This window comes from Myodes glareolus, chromosome 3, assembly GCF_982192425.1.
Source record: "Myodes glareolus chromosome 3, mMyoGla1.1, whole genome shotgun sequence".
Classification (NCBI taxonomy): Eukaryota; Metazoa; Chordata; class Mammalia; order Rodentia; family Cricetidae; genus Myodes; species Myodes glareolus.
In genome coordinates, this window is record NC_142028.1 from 61,905,487 (window position 1) to 61,920,790 (window position 15,304).

The window sequence follows — 15,304 nt, forward strand, 5'->3', positions numbered from 1 at the left end:
TCCAGGTTCCGTCAGGAGTTGCAGCTCCTGATGGAGTGTGATCCCAGAGCTGTAGGCTGAAATCAGCCCTTTCCTCCCCAAGTTGCCTTTGATCACAACAGTAGAAACTTTAACTAAGAAAGGATTCAATTTTAGGGATGAGGAGAAACGTCAAGAGGATTAAGTCCTTACCCAAGGTTCCCGGGCGTTAGTGAACACAGCAGGGCAACTACCAAGGCTTGAGGGGCGTGGCCGCGGGGCGTGGCCTATGCTGGGCGTGGCTTTCGGGCTCTCCGCTGCGAGCTGCAGTCTTGTCTGAGCGCTAGCCTACGACCATGGAATCGGTGCCGCTGCAGGACTTCGTGAGCCGCCTGGACCCCGCCTCCCTTCCGCGCGTGCTGCGGGTCTGCTCCGGAGTCTACTTTGAGGGTAAACGGGCCCTGGGGGGGAAGCAGCCAGGCATGGTGGATCATGTCTGTAATCCCAACACTGAGGAGCTGAGGCAGGAGGATTGGCACGAGTTCGAGACTACTGGCTTATCTAGTTTGTTCCAGGTCAGTCTGGTACAGAGTGAAACCCTGAGGAAGTTGGGGTTTGAATTTCGACGCTGCCTCTTGCCCGAGCTTTATGAGTTCACACCAAAAACCATCGCCCTGCACCTCGGCTTTTGTCCCGTGGGTGAAGTAGCAGCGAGGCAAGGACAACTTGAACAACCTAGGAAATTCTGTCTCAAACAACAAGAACAATTATAACAATAGATAGATGAATAGGTAAATAGAGATCACTGATCCACTATGCTAGACTGCTAGACTTGCTTTTTAAATTTTTAACTTTTTTATTTTTATTTATTTATTTGAGAGAGAGAGAGAGAGAGAGAGAGAGAGAGAGAGAGAGAGAGAGAGAGAGGAGATTTTGTGTTTGAGCTGGCCTCAAACTTGCGGATCCTTTTGCCTCTGAATGCAACCGCCATACCTGACTTGCTGTTGCTCCTTTTTCTTCTCTCTCCTTCCCTCTTCCCCCCTTTTCTCATCTTCCCTCCCTTTCTGCAGGGATCAGCCCAGCTCTATGAACTCCAGCCATAGATACACCCCAGTTCCTATAAGCACCAGATCAGCCCTCCCGCTGGGCTCTAAGCTCCTAGCCTTCTGTCTCTCTGGCTCTGTCCGCTAGGTGGTCGGATCATTTCTTCATTTCTCAGCTCGAATGGTCCTTCTTCCAGGAAGCCTTCCTGCTTTGCCTTGCACACCTGCTTCTTGCCCACAGCTTTCCTGGTTCACAGCAGAGAAGAGACGGGCAGGGCACGTCAGGGACACAGTCACCAGTTATGGCTCAAAACAGCAAGTGGCCGGGGACTGACCACTTGGGTAGGGGGAGGAGGAGGAGAAGGGATGCCATGGACAGAGAGCCGCTTGGCGGTTCTGTGGAAGAGGGAGACAGAGCAGAGAGTGGAGGGGGATGCCGGGATGTAGGTATCCTTAGAGAACAAGCCTACTTCATCCTGCTTTCCAGAGTGAGGGGACCTGGGCCTGCCACAGCAGCTGCCAGCAAAGTGTTCTGATGGCCAAGTGGATTCTAGACGCCACAGTGGGTCCCTCGGGTCCCCTGGAATCTGATGGGTCCTGAAGCAGTCGTCTGGGGTTTGTTTGTCCTTTCTTCAGCCCAGAACGTCCTCCCAGCACCTCCTGCTCACCTCTGACACAATACTTGCGTTTCCTCATTTGGTCTGCCCTGGGAAGTGGTGGCAAGTGACACAAGCTGGGGTGTTGTGACTGGAAACGTGTTGCAGGTCGTGGATACGTAAACAAGGTTACGTGGACGGTAGATGGCCACAGGGGCAGGGCAGGGCAGTGTGGTGGAGGAGCTGACCATGTGGTTAGGAATCTCAGATTTGGAGGGAAATACCTGGACTTAACACCGCAGGTTCTACCTCCTGCTGCCCTTCCCTCCTAATCCCACATTCCTGTGATGCTGGACATGGAACCCGGTTGTATATCCTAGACGTGTATCTAGCACGAGTTCACATTCTTCGTCCTTGTTCTGGTTTAAGACAAGCTCTTCCTGTGTAACTCAGACTTCTCCTGCTAAAGTTTCCTGAATGGTGTGGCTACAGACAGATTTCGTCACAGCTGACCTTGGGAACTTGCGTTCACATTTATTTATGTATTTATTCATTTATTTATTGTATGTAGGGAGCACTGCATGCCACAGTTTGCGTTTGAAGGTCAGAGGACAACTTTCGGGAGTCAATGCTCTTCCACCATGTGGGACTTGGGGATGAAGGTCTTTTCCTGCCAACCGCTTGCTGGCCCCTTTTTGATATTTTTGAGCCAGGGTTTCCTGTACCCCACCCTGGCCTAGAACTCCCTATTTAGCCAAGTTCTTGGTCTTCCCCTTTATGGATCGTTTGGAGGAGCTGACACCCCTTCTCTGAGCCGTCATTTTTAGGAAAGAGAAACTACTCTCTCTCTATTTATGTAGCTGAGGGAAATTGCTGGCCCCTGTTCCCCTAAGGGCAGTCATGCATCTTCAGGGCAGTGAAGCATCAGCCGCAGTTTGTGCAGCGCCAGGTATATATAACTCCGCTGCTAACACAGGGCCAGGTATATATAGTGTCCTCTGCCGGAAGGTCCACACCCTGCCGTTGTGACAGCTGTGGGTGTTTTGCTGAGGGCGTTTTGGTGAGGTTCGCACCAGCGTGAGCAGCCCTGCTAGAGCTATCCTGGAAGAAGGGCTGTCAGGTGGCCTCAAGGCCTTGGCTCCCGCAGTTTCCCAGCGCCTGCCAGCCCGATGGGGACCCTGCACACGCTGCACTATGAGCTCTTTCCCATGTATCTTCCATTCTCCAGGGTTCTCCGGGGCGCTAACCCTTTGCATCAGGCAAGTGGGCTGCTGAACTTGGGGGTGGTGCTCAGAACCTCAGCCTCCTCATTTCCCTCTAAGAGGAACTCACTGGGCTGGTGAGCTGGCTGGTGGGGAGGGGGGGATGGTCACTACCAACCCTGCCAACCTGAATTCAATCTGTGGCTCTCACATGGTGGAAGGAGAGAACTGGCTCCCAAGATGGCCCTGATTTCTTCACCCATGCTGTGGAATGTTCTCAAGATGAACGTGACTGAAACAAACCAAAAAGTTAAAAGCAGTTCATCTGGGCTGGGGACATGGCTCAGTTGGTAGAGCACTCACCTATCGTGCGTGAACCCCTCGATTTGATTCCTAGGGCTGCGAAGAACTTGGCATGGTGGCACACCACCTGTCCTTCAAATTCTCGGGGGGCAGAGGCAGGAGGGTCAGAAGTTTCACATCATCCTTGATATAGAGAGCTCCAGGCCAGCATGAACTACGGGAGAGCCTGTTTCCATAACTAATAAGTAAATAAATAATTAAAGCAAACAAGCATGCTCCTCACTCATTTGAAGTCGAAAGCGGGGTGCTGGAAGAACGAGGTACCCACCTTTGTATCTACCTAGGGCCTCCCTACCCCGAGTCCGATTTTGTAACTGTCAAGGGGACCTGGGGTTCACAGGGTTGTTCGCTGCTTCATTGGTAGAACACACCCTCAGAGGCTGCAGTGATGTTGAAAATGGACCAGCACTAATGACACTCATGTTGGGAGGCTTGAACTGGGAGAAAGGGAGGGCACCATGAGGGCGGCCTCCCACGGCCAGTGTAGATGGGGTAAGCAGTCTGAGGATGGCCGGCTGAGCCCTTTAGCAGGGAAAGACAAGGAAGAAAACTGAGAGTACAGTTGGGGGCAGAGTACTTATGTATCTGCATGGAAACCCGGGTTCAGTCCCCAGGACTTTGAAAGAGAGGGAAAGACCCTCAAGGCAGCAGGGACAACCAAGCAGACAGGTTCCTTAGACCTGTCTAAGGAACAGGTCACAGACCACCCAGGGCTCGTCCTTGGCCAGAAATGTAAACCGAGTCTGTGTCTCCGCAGGTTCCATCTATGAGCTTTCTGGGAATGAGTGTTGCCTCTCCACAGGGGACCTGATCAAGGTCACCCATGTTCACCTCCAGAGGGTGATCTGCGAAAACTCAGAGACGGGTCAGGCCTTGGAGCTCAACCCCAACTTCTCAGGTAAGGTGTGCACCTCTGCCTCCCCACCTGCCCCGGCATTCGCTAGGCTTCTCTTCAGCCACTTGGGGGTGGGTTCGCCACTCCCAGCATCATTTCCGCCCCTCTGGCTTTGCATAGAAGGGTGGCGTGTTTACTGTTCCGTAGCTGCAAGGCCAAGGACGCATTCAGGGGGCGCCTTGCACGGCCCCGCCCTCTTCTCATCGCGGCTGCCTCCAGACCTCCAGGTTTTGGTCTCTATTTACTCACTCATCTTCATCAGACATCGACGGACACCAGTGTGTGCCAGGCCCTCTGGGGAGCTGAGTGTGGGGACTCAGGATGAGCTAGGCCCTTCTGGGGTGGCAGTGAGAAAAGGCAAGGGTCCATGAAGCAGGCACCAACTCAGGGTGGGTGGGCCTGGCCTCCAAGGTCTGCAGATCCAGGAGCAAGAGGTGGTCCCCAGATAAGGGAGTGTGGCATGTGACCATTCGGTGCCTAAGAACTCCCAAGGGAAACAGGTGTGATGGCACAGGCCTGGGTTCTAGCACAGGGGAGGCAGAGGCTGCCCGGCAAGAATTCGAGGCCAACCTTAGCTACATATCAAGTCGGTATAGGATGCATAAGACATGGTACATGAAGTCCTGAGTCCTATCCCAGCACTGTGTAAACCAGTTGTGGTGTGGTGGTGCATAATCCCAGAATTTAGACAGTAGAGGCAGGAGCAGAAGGAGGTCTCATGCCTGGGAGGCGATCAGTGGCTGACGCTTGCTGCCAAGCCTGGCGATTCAAGTTCAATTCCTGGAACCTACCTGGTAGAAGGAGAGAGTGACTCCTACAAGTAGGTCTCAACGGACCTCCACACATGTGCTGTAGCATGCACATGCGTGCATATATATATACCAGGTATATGTGATTTCTTTATTTCATTTCTTTTTTTTAAATATTTATTTATTTACTATGTATACAATATTCTGTCTGTGTGTATGTCTGCAGGCCAGAAGAGGGCACCAGACCTCATTACAGATGGTTGTGAGCCACCATGTGGTTGCCGGGAATTGAACTCAGGACCTTTGGAAGAGCAGGCAATGCTCTTAACCACTGAGCCATCTCTCCAGCCCCCCTTTATTTCATTTCTTTTGAGACAAAGTCTCACTGCATAATCTTGGTTGTCCTGGAATTCCCATGTAGATCAGACTGGCCTCAAACTCATTGTGATCTACCTCCATTTGCCTCCTGAGTGTTGGGACTAAAGGTTTAAATTACCCTTTTTTAAAAAAAAATTATTTATTTCGTTTACAACAAAATTACAGGCATTTCTGTGCCTGCAGGCCAGAAGAGGGCGCCAGATCTCATTACAGATGGTTGTGAGCCACCATGTGGTTGCCAGGAATTGAACTCAGGACCTTTGGAACTCTTTACCTCTGAGCTGTCTCTCTAGCCCCAAATGTACCCTTTTTTGATTAAAAAAATAAATAAATAAAGATCTCTTTGAATTTCAAGGTTAGCCTGAGATCCATGATGCAAGCAAGCCAGGCAAGCAAGCCAGGCAAACAAGCAGAAAAAGTAACTCCCAAGGGGTTCCTTATTATGGAACAGGAGGTGTGCTGTCTGTGGCTGGGAGCAGCCTGGGTGGAAAGTGTGATGCCACCAGCCTCGGCTTCCTTCTCTATTATGAGCCCTTGGACTTGATGTGGGAAGGTCACACATATATATAGAGAGTAGAGGAGGGGCTGGCACTGAGCAGGTGCATCCTGAAGGCACACAGGCACGTACACACACACACACACACACACACACACACACGTGTTTACAGCAGTGGTGGGAGGTGAGCAGAAGTGAATCCTCTGGGTTGGACTGGCTGACACACTTTCTCTTGTGAAAGTGCTGAGGAGCCTGGGGCTTTGCAGAGATTCAAATGATGACTCTCCTGTGGTTTGGGGGCTCGCTCTTTCTTTTTCTTTCTCTCTCTGTCTTTTTTTCTTTTCCTTCCTTCCTTCCTTTCCTTTCCCTTTATTTCTATTTTATTTTACTTTACTTTTTGAGCCACAGTCTCTCTGTGTAGCCCTGACTATCCTGGAACTCACTCTGTAGACCAGGCTGCCTCTGCCTCTCTCTCCCAAGTGCTGGGATTAAAGGGGTGTGCCACTCCTGGCAAGGACTCTGTTCTTCTACAAAAGATTTCTTTGAACTCTCAAATACCTGCAACTAGATCTAACAACTATGTACACATACACCACAGGTTCATCACCCACAGAGAGATGCATATACAGGCCCATGCCTACACACACACACACACACACACATTCATCCCTGGGTGTGTAGATGTGTGTTTTGGAATGCTTTGGCAGTAGATTGTGGGTGTGGCACCCTTTTCCAGCTACCATTCCCCTAGAGAACATTTGCACACAGGACCACTTAGGGGTCAGTGACCAAAATCAGGGGCCTTAATTTCAGTACCATGCTGTTGTCTAACCCATGGCTTACATCCAAAGTCCACCAGCCACTCTGTGGATGCCAATGGCAGAAATCCCTCCATTCTGAGTGTAAACTGAGATAACAGCCTTGTTCTCCTTCTTGTCCAGTTCATTTCAGCCTGGAATATGAGCAGTGTGTGTGTGTGTGTGTGTGTGTGTGTGTGAGAGAGAGAGAGAGAGACAGGGAGACAGAGACAGGGAGACAGAGACAGAGAGAGCGAGCACGCCTCTCTGTGTAGTCTTGGCTGTCCTGGAACTCACTCTGTAGACCAGGCTGGCCTTGAACTCACAGACACCCACCTGCCTCTGCCTCCTAAGTGTTGGACTTAAAGGTGTGTGCCACCACACTAGGCCATATGGACATTTTTTTTTTTTTGAGGCAGGGTCTCACTATGTTATCCTAGCTATTGGCTATGTAGACCAGGCTGGTCTTGAACTCACAGAGATCTACCAGCTTCTGCCTCCTGAGAACAGGCATTAAAGCATGCGCCACAACACCCAGATTATATGGTCATGCTTTAAGAATCCAGGTCAGCACATATTAGCACGGGTTGTAGCTCAGGGCCTCCTCTCACATGCTAAGCAATCACACTATCACAGAACTACATCCGTGTCCAGGATCAGTATTTCTGTAGAATGTCATTCAGTCCAGACTTCGTGATAGTTTCTTGATTAGATTTGGGTGGTGAGTTTGGGACAGAAAACAACTGTTCCCAGAAGTTGGGTGATGTACCAGCCTGGTGTCAGGGTGTCTAGGGACCGCAGGAGTGGTGGGTGGTCCTGGCAGACTAACTGAGGAGTAGGTGTCAGACAGTACCTGGGGCTCTAATTTGGGAGAAAGAGACAATGGTGCTGCCTCAGGATGGGGAGACAGACTTCGGATGTGTGGGACTGCAGCTACAGGGGAGGTGTCTGGAGGAAAAAGGGATAGGTTGGCCAAGTTGGGGTCAGAGGTCAGGAAAGTGGGAGAGCAAGGGAGGTGTGTGTGTGTGTGTGTGTGTGTGTGTGTTAGAGAATGTGCCCTTATTCATTTCTCTGTGTCTCTCGTGACATCCCTGTGTCATTCCTGTTCCTCATTATCTATTCACACACTGTCCTCCAGCCTTCATCCACATCCTTTGGTCTAGATGTCCAGATGCAGGCCCCAGGAGGGATGCTGGCTGGGTTGCCTGCAGAGCCTGCCCCAGCCAAGGCCTGCCCGTCCCCCCATTCTTCCTCTCTCCGCTGACTCCTATAGGCCTCTTCAGCACCCTCGGCAGCCTGCAGAGCTACAGGACCCTGGAAGAGCTTGTCTCTGCTGTGCCCCCGAGCTCCACACAGTGGCCCATTCCCTTCAAGTCAGCTGAAAGAATTGTCACAGAGGCCGGGGTGGTGCCTGTGGACCAACCCTTCAGGCTTGAGGCTGTGGAAGTCCACCATGGGACTCGCTATGCACGCTGTGTCCAGGACTCAAAGACCCAGGAGGTCATCCTCTACCTGGCCCTTTCCCAGAAGGGAACCTTCTACAGATGCAAGCCTGGTGCCCCACAAACCCTGCTCCAAATCCTGCAGGACCCAGCTATGAAGGACTTTATGTTTACCTGCCCCAGCCTACCCTGGCGCTCTGTGATCCTGAAGCCCCAGTATATGTTACAAGCCGTGATGCACAGTGAGTTCCCTGGGCAGTGGGAAGCGGAATGGCTGGGAGCTTCACAGTTCAAAGTTACCACTAACTCTGTGCACAGTCTGGGGGCTCCAGCTAGCTGGTTTATCCATTGTCTGCCATGTCACAGAATACAGATGCCCAACGAAACGGGAAATGTGGTATAAAAAGAGACAGGAAAATAGGATAAACACACCCAAGGTCCCACATGCTTTACAGGGGTAGCCAACATTACGTTCCACACTAGCCAGGGCTGTGGAGATGCTGTCTCAAAACTGAAAAACAAAGCAACTAATTAATTAAAAGGGGGCAGCAAGGTAGCTCAGTGCATAAAAGAATTTGCTGTGAAAATTGTCCTCTGACCTCCATGTTCACTTCGGCACACACACACACACACACACACACACACACACACACACACACCAATAATAAAATTATCTATTTTTCTAGAGAGCAAGAGTGGGATAGTGAGATGGCTCAGCAAATAAAGGTGCTGCCACCATCAAGAGCCAGTTCCATTCCTGGGACCGACATGGTGGAAGGAGAGACCTGACTTCTGCAAGTTGTCCCCTGACCTCTACACTCACACCGTGGCATGAATGCATACATATACAAGTGTACAGACAGACAGATAGACAGACAGACAGATAGACAGAAACACACATAAATAAGTGAATAAAAAACTAAATCAAAAAGTTTTTTTTTTTAAATAGTAAAATCAATAAAGGAGAAAGGGGCCAGGCAGTGGTGGCACACGCCCTTAGTCCTAGTACTCAGGAGGCAGAGGCAGGTGGATCTCTGTGAGTCAGAGATCAGCCTGGTCTACAGAGTGAGTTCCAGGACAGCCAGGGATACACATCTCAAATAAACAAAAATAAGCAAGCAAACAAACATAAAAGAGGCGGCCGGGGCCTGGTTCGCTGTGGAGTGCTCGCTAGCACTTGAGCTCCAGCGCTGCCAAACATAAATGAAACGAAAAGAATTGTTTTTCAATGAATCACTTTTTGTTTTTGTTTTTCGAGTCAGGGTTTCTCTGTGCAGCCCTGGCCGTCCTGGAACTCACTCTGTAGACCAGGCTGATCTCGAACTCACAGAGATCCACCTGCCTCTGCCTCCTGAGTACTGGGATTAAAGCCACCACTGCCTGACCCAAAAATATTTTTTTTCGGCCCCAAAATAAATTTTTTTAACCAACTTTTTTTTTTGAGAGAGAGTCTCACATAGCCCAGGCTAGTCTCCTAATCCTCCTGCCTCTACCTCCCAAGTCAAGTGCTAGGGCATATGAATGTGATCATTCCTGTTTTTTTTTCTTTTTTTTTTTAAACAAACCTTTTAAAATTAGTTATCCTCTTTTTAGAGATGCATATCCATGGCACGACAAAGTAGACTTTATTTTGTTTGTGGAGAAGAAACAGAAAAGGAAATGCCCTCCCAGCTGCTCTTGAAAAGGCAAACTCTGAGGAGATCTGTGTGTCCCGTTTTCCCACCGCAGGGATTTTCTCTGCTGGAATCACAGCACCCCTAGCACGGTCACCTTCTTCATCTTCAGAGTTTCAACTGAAGCATCTCACGCTGACTTCCCTGACTCCCGCAAACATAGCACACCCCTTTGCTACCCTTCTGTAATACTCTGACCTCCTCAGTTAGCATGTCGCCTGTAGCCTGGCTGGCCTTGACCTGGCCATCCTGCTTCCCTCTCCCTGCTCCGGGGTTGTAGTCGGCACCATCACACCCGGTTAATGTGTTTTCTTTTGATTTTTATAAGGAGTTTTCCAGAATCATTGATTCTGTGAGTATGGGTGTTTTTGGCTGCATGCATGTCTGTGCACCACGTGCGTGCAGTGCCTGTGGAGCTCAGAGAAGGGCATCCACTCCACCTGGACCTGGAGTTATCCTGTGAGGCGGCTCACAACCTTCTGTAACTCCAGCCCCTGCAGGACCCAGCTCCTCCACTGGCTTTTTGTGGTCACCACATGCACACGCCTACACACAGTCAGAAGTCATAAAAACAAATATATAATTTAAAATTAAAGAATTAAAAATAAAAAGAAGTTGAAAGAGATTATCCCGAAAAACCAAAAAAAAAAATCTAGTATAATAGGAAAATGATTGTGGGAAAGAAAAGATGAAACAGGACTCAAAGCTTGGGTGGAAGCCAGCACGGGGTGTTATGCTGTACCCCTAAACCGCCTGCCCTTCTCCCCACAGTGCGCCGCACCATTGTCAAGATCCCATCCACCCTGGAGGTAGAGGTGGAGGATGTCACCGCCTCCTCCCAGAACATCCACTTCATCAAGCCACTGCTGCTGAGTGAGGTCCTGGCCCAGGGAGGCCCCTATCCTATGTCCACAGAGATCCTGGAGGTTCCTGAGGGCCCACCCATCTTCCTCAGTCCGTGGGTGGGCTCCCTACGAAAAGGCCAGAGGCTCTGCATCTATGGGCCAGTCTCACCACCCTGGCAGGTTGTGGCCTCAAGCAAGAGCCGAAAGGTTCCCAGATACTTTATTCTCTCTGGGGCCTACCAGGGCAAGCTGAGGCGGAGGCCAAGGGAATTCCCCACGGTCTATGACCTTTTGGGGGCTCTCCAGCCAGGCAGACCCCTCCGGGTGGTGGCCACAAAAGACTGTGATGGGAACGAAGAGGAGAATCCTGAATTTTCTTTCCTGGCTGTGGGCGATCGGCTAGAGGTGCTGAGGCAAGGCCAGGTCTGTGGGACCCAGGGCCAGGACATAGAAGTCTTGATATGTCAGCGACTGAGTGAGCAAGTCGGGGAGGAAGAGGAGGACTTGGAGGAAGAGGAGGAGATGGAGCACAAAGAACAGATTCTGCTACCCCTCTACCTGTCTGGTGGCTTTGTGGAGGAGGTGAATGATGGCCGGCGCTATAGCCTAGCAGATCTCACTGCCCAGTTCTCCTTGCCCTGTGAGGTCAAGGTGGTGGCCAAGGATGCCCGGCACCCCACTGACCCTCTGGTCTCCCTCCCGGGCCTGCGGCTAGAGGAGAAGCTCACAGAACCCTTTTTGGTGGTAGGCCTGGACTCCCAGCCGGAAATGTGCTTTGAAATCCCTCCCCGGTGGCTGGACCTGACTGTGGCGGAGGTTGAGGGGCAGCCAGGACAGGTGGCTAGGCCACTCTCTGTCACTAGGGTGGAGGAGCTATCAGAAGCCTTCTACTACAGTCTCCGGAAGCTGCCAGCCTCGAAGAGCCAAGCTCCCCCACCCAGGCCCCCAAAGAACAAGGGTGTCAGCGAGCAGAAGCAGAGCATACAGAGCTACCAGGAGGACGATGTGAAGGTACGCACAGAACCTCACGGGGAAGGAGGGGCCACCTGTGGTGCTCACCCTGGGTCCCTTCCTTGCTTTCTGCCTGCCACAATTCTCTTTCAATTGTACTGAACTTGCAGCTCATTACATTCTGTTCTTTGTACCAATTATTCCCAGTCGGGTCTCATAATCCTGGAGTTGGTCTAATTATCAGTATTTTATGATTGCGAAAATGAGGGTTGAGACTCTGACATGCCCCCGAGGTCTGACTTGAGTGTGGACATGGCCCTGAGTTCCTGGTCCTTTCCCTATCACCTTGCGCCACTCCCAAGTGGAGCATCACCTTTTTTCAGTAGCTCTTAGGATGACTCCTGTGCTTGTTTGTTTTCTGTGGCTGTGATCAAATGCCCAAACCAAAGTAGCTTAGAGGAGTACGGTTTTAGTTCACAATTCTAGGTGATAGACTTTCACTGCAGGGACGTCACAGAGCCGGGCTTGAGACAGCTGGCCATATCATGTCCAGTCGAGAGGGAAAGAATCCGATGCATGCGTACGGCCTGCTCGCTTTCTTGCTGACTTCCTTTACTTTCATACAGTTTAGAGTCCAGCATAAGGAATGATGTCACCCACAGTGGGCTTTGTTGTCTAACCCTGGAGGGTAGTCATGAAAATCCCCCACAGAACATACCCACAGGCCAACTTGATCTAGATAATTCCTCATCAAGACTCTCTTCCCAGGTAATCCCAGGTTGTGTCAAATTGGCATTCAAAACTAACCAGCATAGATCCTAAATCTTTCTCTGGTTGCCTGATGGATACAGTGTTAAAATCTTCAGTGGTTCCACGTGGCATCAGGGTCCTTCATGAATTGATTCCGGTTTGGAAATCAGTCTGGCCTTGCTGGGTTACCTCCCACTACCACTTTGTACTCCCAACTCCAACCACAGAAGGACTCTGGGTTGGCCATGGGTCTAGTATGGGCCACAGAGTTGAGGTGACCCAAACTAGACCTATACTAGCCCCATAGCCGACATCATCGCTCCTTCAGGCTTGGGGAGAGCTGGCGCCGTTCTCTTTGACACCTTCCTGCTGTGTCCATAGCTTGGAGACATGTCATTTTCCAGCACACTGTATTGTAGTCTCTCTGCCTAAAGAGAGCTGGGCAGGGTAGGGGGGAAGAGAGCAGAAGTTCCATATCTCCAAGGCTGGTAGGCGCTGCTGAATGAGCCAAGGGGAATCAAAGATGGAAGAGTGGGGATGCAGGTTCACGCTACCCCTCTGAGCATCTTTCTTAGTTGTAAACCCAAGAAGACTTCCCCCACAAGCCCTTGTGTTAACCATTTCCTGTTTGTCTATAGCATATTTACTTGGTAGCTGACCCCACCTATTCTCACAGTACCCCTCCCCTGCATACCCCCCAACATTCTCTTTACAGCTGGGATAACAGGCAAGCCACCCGAGCTCATAGAGCTAGGAGGACAGGGCTGGGTTTGAACCCTGACTGCTCCGCCTGAGTGACCTATCCAAAGCATGCTTTGTGAACTCAACAAGCATATTGTTTTGAGACCTCAGGAGGCCTGAATTTATTATCATGTAGTCATGTGGCTGTGGGAGTTAAAAAGATAAGTCCTGAGGATTCTCACAAGGGAATCCTGTCCATGAGAAGCCAGGCTCAGAAAAGCAGAACCAGTGGCCAGAGCCAGTGGCATTGTCAGGAAACTCATCTCATGGGCTTGACTGCTGATTCTTGGACCCGTTCTGATTTCTAGTTTTTTGGGTTGTTTTTGTCTTGTTTTCCTGCTCAGTCTCAAGTTATAGGACGACAGCAATCCTACCCACAGTCAGAACCCAAGGCGAAGACCTTGGAAGACCTCCCCAAGGACAAGTCAAATCTGTACAGCAAGAGTCCTGTCCACAAGAAAGACCTTAAATCCAAAACCCAAACAAAGAATTCAGGTGAGTCCTTTGGTCCATCAAGCCCCTCTCCCGCCTCTGCTAGCTCTGCCAGGGGACCCTATTGTGGTCCTAGTTTGAGAGAGAGCCAAGCTTGTACGGAGTGGCTCAGGTGGAAAAGCCTCTGGTCTTTCTTTTAGACTCCACACTCTAGCAACGAAATGAGTCCTGTCCCAGACAGTGTCCTCCTATGACAAACAGGGACGGCAAAATGACTGCAGGGATCAAGGAAAATGAACAGTGGTGTCTGGGCCATAGAGTTTGGCCAAGCCCTTCCCTGTTCATGGGAGGAAGCTGAAGAGGGGAAGGAACCTGCCTAAAGACAAAGATTCTGAATAACCCAGACTTTCTTTTCTTCTTCAGAGCTGGGCATGAAACCCAAATCCCCCAGCACGCTTGGCAAATATCCTACCACGTCACCTCCCCTGCCTGACCCAGATATGGATGACCACGACTATGAAGAAATTTGAGCCCTTTCAGAAAGTCATCGAAGTGCTGGGAAGCCACACTTCCCAGCTGCTGCTGCACAGGAAATTGGGATACCAGCTAACTCTTGGGAAACCTGGGAGTCTTCAGGGACTCAGAACTCAGATGGGCATGGATTTGAAATGGGACAGACATTATTCCCACCTTGCTGTGGAATAATCCTTCTGTACACCTTAAATATGCATTGCTCTCATTGATTAATAAAACACCGATTGGCCAGTAGCCAAGCAGAAAGTATAGGTGGGGCAACTAAACTAAGGATGGGAGAAGGGCAGAGTCAGGTGTCACCAGCCAGACACAGAGGGAGCAGATCAAAGTCCCATGCTAATGAAGGTACTGCCATATGGCAGAGTGTAAATAAGGAATATGGGTTAACTTAAAAGGTAAGAGCTAGTTAAGTAATAAATCTGAGCTATTGGCCAAGCATTTATAATTCATATAAGCCTCTGTGTGTTTCTTTGGGACTGGGCGGTTGGGACAGAAAACGTCCAATTACACAATCTCCTTTGAGTTCCAGATTCCTGCCTCTGCCTGGTCCCAGAGGTTGCATGTGAAGCTCTCAGTCTTAGAGTTTTGATGTTCAGAGAAGCCATTTAAGTTCTGTTCACTCCTGTGCTCAACAGTTGTTCCACAACTAGGCTCAGAGAAGAATCAAAAGCCACCAGCTTCAGCACTGCCTGCCTTCTGGTAAAGGGAACTCAGTCTTCATTGTCACACCCAGTGTTTGCCACCTCCTTTGTCTGCTGTGCCACATCTGCGTCCAGGCTCTGTGCCTGGGGACAGACAAGATTCTCATGTTTGTAGACTCCAGCTCATGATCAGCACATGGTAAATGGGCTTGTACAAATAAATGTGAGAATTTGCTTCCAAGAACAAAATCTTAGGTAGAACTTAAGTTATCAAAATCTGTTAGTGAAACTAAGAGAGCTAATTTTCAAAGATGGAGGGACCAGAGAGATGGCTCAGTGATTAAGAGCCCTTTGCTGCTCTTGCAGAGGACCCAAGTTCAGTTCCCAGCACCTACACCAGGTGGCTCACAGATGCCTGTAATTCCAGCTCCAGGGCATCCAACACCTGCTTCTGGACTCTGGGCATTGCACTCATGTGTACAACCCTGCTCCCACCCCACCCCCCCAAGAAATAAGCCACAATTAAAAAAATTTAAAACTGGGTTTGGTGGTATACACCTTTAATTTCAGCACTCTGGTAGAGAGGGGGTATCTGTGAGTTCAAGGCCAGTCTGATCTACATATTAAGAGGAAAAACAGCAACAAGAAACTACTGAGACCCAAAGCTGTGGAAATCTGGCAAGCTTTTATAAATAATTTATTTGTGTTTTATGTGGTTTGCTGTTTTGCCTGTGTGTCTGAGAATGCCCGATCCCCTAGAACTAGCACTACATACATTATGAGCTGCCATGTGGTTGCTGGGAACTGAACAGTGCCCA

At 50.1% G+C, this 15,304-nt stretch overlaps 1 protein-coding gene across 1 annotated transcript; it reads left to right on the forward strand.

Moving 5' to 3' along the window:
- The first annotated feature begins 267 nt into the window (after positions 1–267).
- Themis2 (thymocyte selection associated family member 2) lies at positions 268–14,299 on the forward strand. Its single transcript, XM_048434136.3, has 6 exons — positions 268–408; positions 3,920–4,060; positions 7,751–8,161; positions 10,364–11,448; positions 13,224–13,374; positions 13,735–14,299. The coding sequence occupies exons 1-6, from the start codon at positions 315–317 to the stop codon at positions 13,839–13,841; spliced, it is 1,989 nt and encodes a 662-aa protein (XP_048290093.3). The 5' UTR covers positions 268–314; the 3' UTR covers positions 13,842–14,299.
- Positions 14,300–15,304: the final 1,005 nt, after the last annotated feature.

Bases quoted from the DNA above. Each gene is read 5' to 3' on its own strand.
- Themis2 (XM_048434136.3), top strand. From the start codon at position 315: ATGGAATCGGTGCCGCTGCAGGACTTCGTGAGCCGCCTGGACCCCGCC. The intron at 409-3,919 runs GTAAACGGGCCC...GTGTCTCCGCAG, and splicing joins CTCCGGAGTCTACTTTGAGG to GTTCCATCTATGAGCTTTCT. The intron at 11,449-13,223 runs GTACGCACAGAA...TTTCCTGCTCAG, and splicing joins ACCAGGAGGACGATGTGAAG to TCTCAAGTTATAGGACGACA.